At 33.2% G+C, this 14,620-nt stretch overlaps 1 protein-coding gene across 1 annotated transcript in view; it reads left to right on the top strand.

Annotated features, from left to right (window-relative positions):
• The window catches only part of LOC129228049 (single-stranded DNA-binding protein 3-like), a gene marked incomplete at its 5' end in the record, with an annotated part of 396,346 nt that overhangs the window by 343,858 nt on the left and 37,868 nt on the right, over positions 1-14,620 (top strand). The window contains 2 exon segments of the mRNA XM_054862684.1: positions 6,878-6,938; positions 12,390-12,419. Coding sequence (XP_054718659.1) covers positions 6,878-6,938; positions 12,390-12,419 — 91 coding nt within the window.

Genomic DNA, 14,620 nt, shown 5'->3' with positions numbered 1-14,620 from the left:
GGCGCCAAATATATTAATATGTTATTTCGATTATCTTTTATTCTTGTCGTATAGCTCTTCGCCCGTGACAGTTCATCTAATCATTGCCAAATCATAGACCACCTTTTGTTTATTACTCTCTAGAATGCTCAAAGTATTCAACGAAAATTTCGTCTTAAAACAAGTACTTAAGAATTTAGTTTTGATTTTAAGTATCCTCTCTCCATCCCTCAGCCTTTTTTTTTTCTGCAAGTCATTTGTGTAAATTGCGAACGAAATATTCTTTTAACACAATTAAATTGATCGGATGTTAAATAAGAGTACATGACCAATAGCGGAATTTCTTTTTCTATCAGTAATTTAGAAAATGAACTCGCTAATTAAAAATTCTCTTTTATAAAATGCATCCATAAGCAATTAATGAGTTTAATTTTGCATGCAATTAAGTTGTTAAAGCCATTTTGTGCAATTATAGTTAATATATGCAAAAGTTTTGAAAAACATCGAAAATATTTAATTTTTTGCATTTGAATGTTGGATTATCATATCTTCTGAGGTAATGCATTTTAAAATGAAGTGAAGAAGGAGACAAAATTGCTAAATGGAAATTCCACTCAAAACAGGACAAATATGATATGTGCAGTGGGAAGCGTTACTGGAAAATTCCACTCCTCAACTTTTTTTCAGACATAAGAACAGGCAATTAGGTAAATGTTCTATGCTTCGCATGCTGAACATCGTACCGGGAATCCATTAAAAGCGAAGCAAATTAAGCCACCCTCTTTTGCGAACATAAAGAGAATGTTAATTACGTTTGCTGCTTCAGGGAGGGAGTGAAAAAAAAAGAGGGGAATATTAAGTTAAAAATCCGACGTGACTTATTTGAGTTGAGACAAATTATTTGAAAAGGAATCGTTGAAACCGACAGAGCAGACTTAAAAGGAAAAGTAAGGGGAAAAAAGTGGTTGACAAATGCTGTAATTAATAGATTTGAGAATATATATTTGTCTTTTATCTGTGCCGTATTTGCTGAAAACGGTGAACGAACATTCGAATTGATTTTTTGATGGATAAGTAAGTGCGTGAGGACATTATTTTCATGCGTAATGATTACTTTATCAACAATGGAAAAACTGACGATACATTCAGAAGTGCGATACTCCAAGTCCTAACTTATTGTTATGTTTTAATAATTTTACGTATAATTACACACATACACAATATAACTGTAGGAGACCGAAACCGGGTAAATGTCGATATTCGCCAGTGAATGTTAATATTCACATAGTTAAGCCGCTAAGACATCGGCTAAAGACCCAATATTTCTGGATGATGGACATGCTCCGATTTCGGTCTTTCGCAGATATATATATATATATATAAATATATATATAAAGAAAGAGGAAACCTTTAGCTCATGGGTTTGCACGATATTTTTCTTTCTTGCCATTCGGTTTAAAGTTTCAGTTCTCGTATATTTATTATATTTGCTTTACAACTTAAAATTCATCTACATTATGTCTTTTTACTAAAGCAAAGCGTTGTCTAAAATTCACATATACGATATATTCGTAGACATATATCTTGGACCATCAGTATTTAAAATCCAAGTGTCGTTCTCTTGTCTGTAAAGCTATAGCGATCAATTGCATATTGTATTTTTACTATATGTACTTATAGAAGAAATATTTTTCGCAGTATCATCGCCAGGGAAGAAATAATTGATTATTTTAAAACACTATGGTAATTCAGAGCACACGCAAAACCAATAGCATAAATATTGCTTTTTGAAATTACAGTATTAAATAGTGCTATTCCTTCCGAATAAAGCCAGCAAATTAAAGCTATTTTCTATGGCATCGAATACGAACACGAAAAAAATCACATTATCTACGAGAATCTTTTACCATCAATTCTTATTTCCAAATTATTCTAATAATTAAATCTGGTGATACGCTTCTGGTTCTAAGCCAAAAGAAAAGGTATCAAAAGACAGAAACGTTAGTTGTGCATCATTCTAATGACAATGTACCAAATGGACATGGAAGTGGATGAGTTCTCTCACATTTATACGTGACTTCAACAGTTTATACTCCGACAAAATTTACATTATGTTAAGAAATATATCTATTTACACGACGATCAATTACCTTTTTATTAAAACGTTTGGTTGTTTGTCGTTTGGTTTTTGTAATTCCTTGCCGAAATGAATATTCGACATTGTTTCAAATCTCGCCATTTCCAATAAACCTTTCTCCACCTATCAGTAAAGTTCGTTTTAGCTGCAAATTCCTTCATTCTACGTTTTGCAATCTCACCGTTGCCACTTCTCATTTTAAAACATGAATAAAATAACACTTTACTGCGTGAAATAGGAAATGAAAAAAAAAAAAAGTGGAGGGAATTAAAAGCTCAAACAAAACGACGAAAACGATGTCCCACTATCTACCAGCACGATGGGCCCAGAATTATAATTCCAAGATATCTTTTTCAGAATGGTTTCATTAATATCCTTACCCGGAGGCGAGCTTTTATGTTCTCGGAACTCCTTTCACTAACTTCTCTGCTTGTTGATTGGAAAACCCTTTGATTAAATCAGCGCGAAATTGGTTTTTGAAACTGTCTTCTGGAGCGGACGAAAAATTTTAATGCCGTCATCTTTCTGCGACAACAGTCTGATGTTTCTTTTGAAGTGATATTTTTCAATCCCCCCGTGGCGTATCAGGCAATGCAAATTAGGCAATCGAAAATTCGGTATAATGACTGTGAATTGAATTTCGAACGAGGAACCTTTTTTATTTAAGTAAGTGTTGCCATTCGAAATTGTAATTCGTCGTGTCAATACATTCGAGTCGTGTTTTGAAGAGTTCGTGCTTCTGTTGGTCGCGTGGCTGAATTAACGTTTATTTGTGGTATTGTGTCCTTAATTATTTGTGCAATATTTTTTGTACTGGAATCAGATAATTGAAGCAAATGTTCTGTAATTGTTCAGTTACTTTTCTTTTCATCTTTAAAATTTTTTTTTTATTGAAAGAAAGATTCCTCCTGCCGGTCTAAATCAGTTGCTGGAATTTTCTTCCTCGGCGGAGAACTAGCATAAACACGTGAATGTGTGAACATATCAGAATATGAAGTTTTGAACAATCATCATGAAATGTTTTGGTTTCATTCTGTTTATATATAAAGCCAAGGTTTAAAAACAGCATGATTAAAAAAAAAAAAAAACTACAGAGAAATCACGTTGCAATTGACTTAGAAAGACCTCAAATTCTGTTCTTTGTTACGATAATTTTGTTGTAATGGAATTGAATAAATGTAATGGAAATTAAATGAATACTAAACGTTTGTTTTGTTGAAACTAATATTTCTTTGTATCGGTATTCGTTGTTACGGATTTTCACTGTGTTGAATTCTCATAAATTGGTAAAAAAAATAAACTCTTGACTGCTGAAAAATATTGCTTAAAAAATTAATATGACGGAAAGATATTTAGTTTTGGAAGAGTTATTTCTTGAGAAATGACAATTTTAGCTGATGAGGAAATACCACTTGCATCAGTTTGTTTATTACAGATTGAAATGCTATCCGGTTTATTGTTGTACACCGTAATTGATCCAATATATGCAAAATTTTATAACGAACCCTATGTAAATCTGTCGTTTAACAATGGATATTTTACCATTATTCCCTACTTGCAAATGTGTCACTGCGATGTGATTTTCATAGTAGATTGGGGGGAGGGGGATGAAAAACCGCATGGTGTATAAAATAATTAGGAAAGGGATTTTATTTCTTGTTTTCCAGAATGCTAGAATATTTCCATCACATGTTTCAGAGCTTCCCTATTTTGTTTACGCACTCCTCATTTTAAAAAAAATAACGAACAGTATTAAAAAGACAGTATGAGGCATTAAAAATAAGGTCTTTTATTGTACACTTAATGCGAAAATTCGTTCGAAACGAGTCAAAAGAATTGTTCTTCTCTGCTATAAGCAGCTCAACTGCAAATTTTAATATGCAAAAAGATTAACAAGAAAGAAGCGAAGCAATTCATTCTAGCTGACTTATAATATATTTTTGGTGCAATTTTTTTTATTTGACATCATGAAATTTCTTTATAATCTTAAATTATTATTTTATTTTTCTTTCCACGAAGGAAATAATTTTGGGTCTTATTTCACAATCAGATTTTTTTTTCTCTCATACAAAAGATGATTACATCTACAATAAAAGAAAAGCTTTGAAGGGAAATTAAAAGCTTCTGCAGGACATAAAGGAACATAATTGTAACTTATCGGAATACAGGAAAAGGGGAGGAAAGAAAGGACTAATTCTGTTCTTTTAGAATGGTTTCATTAATGTCTGCAGCTGGAGGGTTAGAGCTTCTTAATTCCCTTTGAGTGCTGTACTCAATCTTGCTGTAGGCTGTAAGCTCTCTGATTAAAATCTCCAAATTGCCTTTAAAAATATCCTTTCATGCAAAGGAGAAAGTAATAAAAAATATACACTTTTTTTTTCTAATTTCCTTCTGCTAAAGCTGCTTTGCTAGAAGCTAATGTTTAATTCTCAGACGTGTTCATGAAGTAGAATTTTTAAAGGGACTTGTATGCCATGTTCCTCCTGTGTAGAAGCAAATTACAATCGTCATTGTCTGTCTTGCCGGTTGTAAGTGGTTGTATATTTCATTCAATGTTACCCGTATATTTATTTTAGGAATTCTTGAAAAGTATGAATATGATGGTCACGGGGGGGGGGGGGGGGGGTGTAAACATTGCTTTGAAGTGACATTGATTCACACTCTGCTTGGTAAATAATTTCGCGATATGTACATAGAATTAATTATACTTATGTATGCTGCTTTTTTGTGCTGCCGGTCAGATATGGTTGTACATCGGATTAAAGAAAAAAAAAAAGAGGCAGTCGAACTCGCTTGAAACGAGTCCTGATTTAACGAGAACCCGGATTTAGCGAGAAATTCAAAAATACTTGGTTGATTTCAATGTAAAGTCAATGAGAGCATAACTCGCTTTTAACGAGCAGCAAACCCCCGCTTAAAACAGCAATATTTTTGTGATTCGTAAAATTTCTATTGACTTTCAGCTTAACTTATACTTCTTAGGTAAACTTTCTGTAACATTCCAACGTCAACCAAAGTTAGTGATAAATCATAAATCCTGAAAACAAGCGGTGACAGACATTTTTTTCGTTTGTGGAGTAAAGAAACATTTAAAATTTACATATGTGTCTGTATATGAGTATTCCTCAAAATAATGACATAAGAAAGAGACATTCAGACAGTTCAAAGCAAAGTAACCAACTTTTTTGGTGCTGCACAGTGATAAAAAAGAAGAAGAAGAAAAAGCAATTAGAATGAAATTTAATATTTTCTTTCACGAATTCGCTTTTTACGAGCACTCTGTTATAACGAGCAAATATTGTGATTCTTTGGCGCTCGTTTTAAGCGAGTTCGACTGTATTGTCTTTACTGCACTTTGAGGCTCAAAATAAATCATTGTACTTGGGCAGTAACTAAACTTGCAGGCGTAGACAACTTTTGAAAGAAAAGTGATGCAGAGTATTCCGCGTTGGACAGGTAAAAGGGGAGTAACTGCAAATTTTCCATTTTTCTTCTTCTTCTTCTTCTTCCTTTTTTTTTTTTTTTTTGTCATCTATTGTACGTTAGCATTATTGTACAAGTTCGCTCATTTGGTTTCCGCTGTTAAAAAAATCGCGATGAAAACGTCATTGTTAGTATTGAATCCAAAGCACGTTCCTTCAAATATCTCGAAAACTCATTTCGGCAGATCCTGCCGTTTACCTGCCCACGACAGTATTAGTGATGTAAAGGAAAATGTTATTTGGAGAAGGCGATAGACCCTGAACTATGTATCCTGACATCGTATATTACACGAAAGAAGGAATTAGTTGATTGAACCTATTTGATCTGAATACAAGATATCAATGTTGTTGAAAAAAAAGTACAGCAGTTTAACCCACATGGAACTAAAACGCGTGGTGAACCGCAACTTAGGCTGATATGGTGGAATCGGATTTTCCATCAACTAACGAGAAAAACTGAAGATGAAGGTCATTAGAAAATCATTGAGATTCTGTCTTCGAAGGAGAGTATTGGCCCACTTGGGCTATCTGACCAATTATGATGATGATGGTAAAATAAATCACCGTGGCAAATCATGACGAATCTTCCCTCGAATGTGCAACTAAAAGAGTAAGCACCAATTCAAAATTCTTAAAAATACTGCAGAGAAGTGTTTTAATTTAGTGTGAGAAGTGTTTGAGTGCCTCCTACAAACATTGCTTTTTTGGTTAATGATATTCTTAATTCGGAAAAATCAAAGCTGATTTATTTTTTATTTTTTTAAATACATGTGATTTCAATGCTTTTTACAGTTAATTTATTGTTTTTTGTACATATATTTTAAACGCTCTATTTTACTTCAGAATCTTAAAACTAATCATCGCTTCGAACTCCGAAAAAGACATCATTAAGTAAATCATTTAGCTAAAGTTTGAAGCAATCATTAAACTACATTTTCATACGTAATTGTCATTATTCGAAAAGCAGTTCTTCATGTAGCGAATTTCATTTTAACATACCTTTTTTTAAATTTCTTTCTACTTTGAATATGCACATGATTAAAAGCTGCTACCGACAAATTAGTTAGTTTGAACTTTTCAAGCTTGAAGAAATCGAGAATCTCAAATCTGTTCCTAAATGCCAATGAAATTAGAAAAAAAAACCTCCAAGCAAACATCTAATTAAATTTTGATCAATACTTTTAATCTCTATTTCATCTTTAGAATAAAATAAAAAGGCTCGTGTATCTAATTACTACGCTGTCAGCATAATCGATTAATTGCTGTTTTTCTTTTTTAGCCCCCAGGTGGCGTTCCGGGTCAACCCATGATTCCCAATAATATGGACCCAACCAGGCAAGGTAAGTGTTGAATTTCTTTTTTTGCATTTCGTAATTTAATCTTATTAGTTGCATGTTGTGTTTGTAGTGGAATAATTACCAAGATGAAAGTTTTCGTATTGATGTATTGATTATTTCATCGCTGTAGTCGAGAAAGTTCTACCTTCTTAAATTTATCTTTTTATTACATACCATGATGAGGTTTAGGAAATCTGCAGATTTTTGTATCTTAGATGCGAGTTTTATTAGTTACACATTGGCTAAGATTTACTCATGGGCCGTTCGTATGACGGAACGGAACATTTGGAGTAGTTTTGTCAGTATATTTTGTTTTATAAATACAAATACAACAAGCTAAAAATTTTATTTTGGATAGCAACAGTAAGGATTTATCGTAAGAATTACGCAGAACATTAAAATTTATTGTTCTTGAATAAAATAATTGAAGAATAATGCCCGTGACGGAACGGGACTCGTATGTGTCCCGTCACATGCATTTTATTGCATGTTGTTCAATTATTTTCTTTAAACTGACTAATTTTTGGTGTTCTACATTGTTCTTTATGACAGATCTTTACCGTTGCTATGAAAAATAAAATTTCTTGCTTGTATAATTTGTATTTAGAGAACAAAATCTAGTGTCAAAAATACTCTAAATGTCCCATTCATTGGTACCCATGTTCAATTGATACATGGAATAGCAATCATATGCATAATTGAAGAATCTCAATGTGGTTCGATACAAATTTGCAATGGAAATTGCAATACTCTTTCATGATGTGCAGGGGTGGACTGGGTACCGCGAGATTGTGCCAACCTTGGCCTCCAGAGGGCGCAAAAAAAAAAAAAAGTGTAGAGAGAAAAAAGGGAAAGAAAGAAAAAAGATAGTAATCAGGTTTACGAGTGTAAAAAAAAAGAAAATCAAAACAAAGTTAAGTCACACAAGTTTGTGAGTTCAAAATAAATAGATAGGGAAGTGGCACCCCAAAAAAGAATTAAAAAAAAAAGTTAAATTAAAAAATAATAACAATAATAAAAGTGTTCAGCCTTGAGGGTGCATCGGCCCTCGGGCCGATGGGCCGACAGGCCAGTCCGCACCTGATGGTATGTGTAGGATACTCTATCTCCAGTGCCACAAAGTGAATATTTTGCAGCAAAGATAAGGCTTCGAGTTGGGTGAATGAAATTTTGCCAATGAATGACATTAGTGTTATTAATCGTAAATCGGACAACGTTCACATGGCAATTAGTTCACAAAATTTATAAGCCTAAGTGAATGTCTCGTTTACAATGTTGCTGAGTTCACTTTACAAATGATTCTTTCGAACCTAAATCAGGCTGTAACTGCTTGAAGAAAGGAAAAGGGAATGCATATTTAGGACGTTATTTCATAAAAGTTAGTTTGTATTGCGAATTGTTGAGATTTTTGCACTCCATTTGAGAAATTTCGACAGGCACATGCGGTCCGTAGGCTTGTCTTTGAGTGTCTCAGGTCGAAATGGCCCCCATGATATGAAAGCTTTCTTAACGCCTGTACAAATATGCCATTATTAACAGTGTTTTTATTCACTGCATTGTATTTTGATAGTTTTTTCAAAACATACAGCGAGCCTGTACTGTCCTTAAGATTTCTCGCATTAAATTTATCTCCTACTCATATGTTGTTATGTCTTGGGTTCTAAACGTCGGTGAGGATAAGGTTTTTTAAATAAAAGTTCCTTCAATGGCCTTTTCTTCATTTATTCCCCCTTCTGGATTCCATTTCAAAAATGCCTAAGCTATTTATAATTCGTTTCGAGTAATTTATTTTATTTCCCTTGTTTTCTGTATCGAAACGTTTTTGAAAATATATTGCTTTCGAATTTCCTTTTTAAATCATCCGAGGTATTTATTTAAGAATGTTCCATCTTTTTTTCTTTTTGAGTGAACAAAGGTCAACAGAGAGAATTTATCCTCGTAGTTTTCTTTCATAATTTTTTTTTAAAAATGAAATAATGAATGCCGTAGAATTTTTAGCTCTTTTTTTTTTTTTTTTTTTGCAAGATTTTTCAATTCTATTGTTTTTAAAAGAAATCTTAAATGAATGTAGACTTAGGTGAAAATAAATGAATTTTCTCTGAAATAGTGACAAATAAAAAATGCCGCTGAGCGTTATTATTGAGACGATTCCTAATAACATTTTTACGTGAGAAAAATTTATTTAGCGAAAGCGCAGATTTATTTGTTTCTTTAATTTAAAAAATCTCGCTTGCGAAGAACGTTTTCAATTTTTTAGGGCTTTCGCAATTCAACTGTTATTTAATTTAAAAATCAATTTTTCTCGTTTCCAAAACATACGGAACAGCTTTGTCTGAACTGCGCAAATTATTTTTTTTTTTTTTTTGCATATCATCTGTTTTTTCTTCTGCTATCAATTGATATGCACTGATATCTAATCTTCGTTTAGTATTTCAGATTTTTTTTCGGAGAACTATTTGGAAAATGTTTTTTTTTCCTCTCTTTCTCTCTCACTTATTGTTTTGAAGTTAGGGTTCTTTTATTTTATATTAATCATTAAATTTAACGCAGTTTAATTACTTTTTCACAGTAAATACGCTGCAAAAAAAGTAGGAAAATAACAATGAAACATCCCTTTTTGAAAATGTTCATCAGGTGCCAGGGCAACTGAATAAGAGTCGGAGTCGGGGAGTAGTATTGGTTTCGTGGTAAGGAAGTCAAAGACACTAAAACCAGGGCTGCGGAGTTCGAATCGGAATGATTTTGGGGTAAAGGAGTCGCAATCGGGAGACGAAGGTTTAAAATTCGAAGAGTCAAAAGTCGCTCATTTTCCCTCAAAGTCAGCATCTCTGCCGGTGCTTGCGGAGTCTTAGTCGTATTGATTTTGTGGTAAAGGATTCGGAGTCGGGGTCAAAGGTTCTAAAATTCCCGGAGTTGGTCATCTTTCCTCCGACTCCGCAACCTCATCTAAAACTCCAGGATTCGGAGTCGGTTATTTTCCCTTCGACTCCACTGCTTTGCTGTGAAGCAGGATTTATTAAAGATCTAATAATAATGAATACCAAATTTTGAACTCGGCAGCAAGCAGTTAGCAAGCTGCATTGTTAACACGAATAGAACCTCGTCTCTGTCAGTTGCAGAGATTTCACAGTTCCAGTTTCCATTAATTAGCATTCCCGTAAAGTCCTTGCACGAGAGGTAGAAACTTTCGGAAAGTTTCAACCCAAATCATTCATTTTCATGCCCAAATTTACTCCATTTAAGTTCACCTCTTTCAGCCGACAGCACCTATCGCGGCCATACGCACACCGCATCCATCACCTGTAGTCAAAGCCAATTATTGAAAAATCTGTTGGTTAGGGCCACACGAAGAAGAACGAGCACCTCTGTCCGATATTTGATTTATGACGATCGTTCATTCGGGAGGCCCTCACCTATAAGTAAACCTAAGGCCACGAAATAAGGCGAGCTGACTCATCCGACATTTTGACTCCAATAGTGTCGGTGGACAAAGTGGGTGCATGTACAAACGCCTCGTTACAGAAAATTCAGATGTGTTGCCTGATTGATGTTTGATTATTTTATTCTGTAAATGATGAAGATTTAATTAATACAAATTAAAAACAATGGAATGTGAAAAATGTGGTTCATTACAGTAAACCTTTCCCGATACACTTTTGCTGAATTTGGGAACTAAGTTATCTTTCTAGATTTACTTTAAGTGGCCTTTTACTTAACTTATCATCAATTGCTTGACAACATAGCAACCGGAGAATAGTATAGCGTATTTATAAATTCCAGAAACAAGGTTGGTCCAAAGCTGTCTTGGAACCAAAATGTCGGATAAGTCGGCCTGTCCTTTTCAAAGGGTTCTAAGTAAACCCAAACACGTATGCGGTCAAAAATGGTTTATTATCTTACGCGTAACGTAAATACCCGTAATTTCAAGACTTCCTGCAAAATATATTGCTGGATCTTGGAGTTGAGCAATACGATTAATGAGTGAATTGAAGCTGGACATGCATACAAAGAAATCATACATAATTTATGTAGAGGATAATTAAGTTCTAATGGCGTTTTAATCGATCTTTTTTCATTTATTTTCTTTGAGTCGCATAATTGAATTGATATTAGATTTATTTATTGTCTTGTTTACGAATGCCTGGGAAAGTTGAAAATGGTTATATTTTTCTTTTGACCCTTGGTTTGCGAAATGACATTCGAAACGAGAATCGTAGGGAAAAACTTGAAGCCTTATCAAATCTACGTGTCTTACATGTTATTAATTGCGCTTTAGAATAAATTTGGGATATGATTTATTTGTTTTCTTGTCTAAAAATGTGCTTCACGTAGAGAAATGTTGCATTTTGTTTTGACACTTAAATTGAGAAATTAAACTTCAAGTGAAGGTAGAAAAGAGAAGAAAAAATCTGAGCGCAACTTGACTGTCAAGTCGTATTTTGCACCAGCTGACGTCTGCAGAGTTTGATTTTTTGTTGCTTTGTTTGCTAATGTTTTATAATCTTATTTTTAAGTCTGAGAAATTGAAATTATTATTATATGTTAATGACGACTGATGAAATTGAAAACAATTGAAGCATTTATAGTTGGGGCGAACCTAACTTAGCAGATTCGTAATGCTGTAATTAGGATCAACGTAGCCTTCACAATGCTGTTGGATTAGGTTTTTCTCAACTTAAGAAGCAAAGGGATGCAGGTGCAAAATAACTAAAATTTGGATACACCTAAGTACAAATGGTAGATAATTTTTTCCTCTCTTTTGTAGCAAGAGTAGTAGCCTTGGCAGGTACTGCTATGTAGCATGATTTATGAAATGTTCAAAGTAAGCCTACCTAGTGTTTAAAACTTTGAACGCGTTTTACTAAAAAGTTAAAAGTTCAAGTACGTCCCTTTTCTTCTCACTGCCGCCGTTAGAAAGTAAAACAAATTATGGGTTGTCCAAAAATGGTAATAACAACACACTTCACACACACAAAAAAAAAAAAAAAAAAAAAAAAACGAAACTCCGTGCTTCTTGTGCATAAATGGCAAAATATAGATGCATTAAATTTTATATCTGTTTAAACAAATCAGTGCCTAAGATTATTATTAATTGAAATCAAAAGGGACAAAAAATAATTTTAATTTTTACATTAAAATACTTTAAAAATTTTCATCAGTTTGTCCCAATTTTTATATTTTAGAATGTAGATAAATTAATTATGCAAAAAACCGAATGAAACATACACACACCAATACTTTATTATATGATGATAGACTTGTATTCAAAAAAAAAAAAAAGTAGAACTGAATTATTTCTCTCGTGATATAAATTATTCGTGAGGCGGGAAAAGTTTTCTACATAAAAGTCAAATCTATGAAAGTGTGGTAAAAGCGAATTGAAGAATGCTATATTTATGTGTTTAATATTTAATAAACGTTTGTTTTGTAACATGTTTGGTTTTCTGCTTGCAGGAGACGGCGGGGAATTCGTCGGCTGGCAAGGTAAGTCACGATTCTAAAATCTTATTTTTTTTCTTCTAAAATATCTGCTAAATATATATCAGGGCAGACAATAGCATTTTAGATCTAGTACAATATTTACGAATTTGTAATATTAAAGCCATATACAATTTTTACTTTGTCGATTCTTTCTTTCTGTTTTTAGAAATTTAGTATGTAATCATCAAGATATTTACTACAAAAGTGTTTTAAATAACACAACGTTCAAAATTGAGATTTTTTATTTAATTATGTTCTTTAGGACTTATTGTAGCTTGAGCTTGAGCTGATTCCATAAACTAAAAAGGAGGTTCCCAAAGATTGATTGAAGTGTAACTGAAAACTTATTTGATAATGTCTGTATGTTGCTGCAATGATTTCATTGATCACTCTGGAAAAAAAAAACTTTTTTTAACTCTTTTTCTTGGTTACTTGTGCAGCGTTTCGCATTTTCTAATCTTGTTAACGAACAACACAACGTTTTTATACAAATTGTTCGTAATCAGCTTAGAAACAATTTAGAGAATAGCACACACAGTAGACTCTTGATTAACCAAAATCGTTTTATCCAGATTACGGATTAGCCGGGACGGACTTAAAAATGTTTCTAAGTTATTTAGAGTAAGAGGAAGATAAAACACAACTGCAGAAAAGAAAGATGTTAAGGTATTTTCAGAGCAGAATTCATCGTGGAAAACAGATGAGCAGGTACAATTCGTTTTGATGAATGCTATCATATTTCAACTGCTTTCTAAATATCTACTCCCTGTACATAAATTTAAATTTCTATATGAGGCAGCCTGAAGCAAAGAAATGTAAGTGCAGAACCAAAAATTTTATGGGATAGCCGTTCAAAGTTTAAACTATAAATAGGCTTTCATCGAAAAGTAGGAGCACCTACCAGAGCTACTATCACCATCACTTGCCACAAAACAGATAAGAGTTTTTTCCACCATTTGTACTAGTTACCTCCAAATTTTTATTTTTGGCACATACACCACTTTGCTTCTAAAGGCTTCATATGATCGTACATAAATTCTTATGCACAGTGTCAAAGAACAAAAACATGCAAGGTTGATGGAACTGATGTAAAAAGCAAATACCGTATTACTGAAGCTTCAGGAAGTGCTAAAATTTGGCGTATTAGAAGACATAAATATAGCAGTCAAATGAACCAAAGAATATTTTATGGATGTAGTAGTAAATACAGAATTCCGAGTTCAAAGCTGTTCGGTATCAACTTGAAAACCTTAGTCGTATAAACGGAAACGTGAACGTAATATATTTTAAGTCTTGTAAGAAACACCTAACTTCCTTTCGCTATGTTTTTAATAGCCCAAAGCGAACGATACTTAATTTTTATTAATTCTCAAATAAAGAGACTGAACGGTCTCCTCTGAAAGAAGAAAACAGAGTATCGGGCGGTTATACTTGGTGTGCTTAGACTTGAAGTCTCTCTCAATATGAAACCGGAGGATATTGGTTATTTTATTTCCCTCTGCTATTGGCAAAGCATGCCATAAAATTTGGCGAAGTGTAGTGTTGGCGAATATGAGAAAGATGATATGGTGCATTCAGTGTATACATTTCTTATGTAGTTTCCCCTGCAGACTATTGATGTTTGCTTTTAAGATTAGATTTTGAGAGCTTTTTGAAAAGTGATTTAATGATTCATGTCTGTTTCGCTTGCTTTTTACTGGCGTTTTTACAGAATGTTATTGCTCGGGATTCTCGGGAATTTGATTTTATAAGAAATAGAGTAGGTTTTAGGCAGTCTTTAATTGTTAGAAAAATGATTTGAGGGCCGTTAAAATGACTTATATTCCATCAAAATTGCTCAAATAGTCTTAGTTTTAATCTAAAAATGCTTTTTTTTTTAAACCAAAGTTGTAAGTGATGACTTAAATGAGAATCACTTTTCAAGTGATTTACTATTACTGATTGGGGGACATTCATAATTACGTAAGGGTTCCGAGGGGGAGAGGAGTTGTAAGAATTTCTACACACCCTCACTTTGAGGGGAGGGGTTGGGTCAAACCCATTTTTACATAATATTTTCTGTTAGAAATCCCGCGGTCAAGTAGTTTGGCAGGGATCATATTTCATTTGTGTCTGGATGTTAAAAAACGTATTAGAATTAACTGTTTTTAACTTGTTTTACAAAGAATGAATAGTGTTAAATATAATAAAAGAATCGTACTCTG

The sequence above is a fragment of the Uloborus diversus genome, chromosome 8 (genome assembly GCF_026930045.1).
Source record: "Uloborus diversus isolate 005 chromosome 8, Udiv.v.3.1, whole genome shotgun sequence".
In the NCBI taxonomy this organism is placed as follows: Eukaryota; Metazoa; Arthropoda; class Arachnida; order Araneae; family Uloboridae; genus Uloborus; species Uloborus diversus.
Note: the sequence above shows the minus strand (reverse complement) of the source record. Positions and strands in the feature narration are given on the sequence as shown.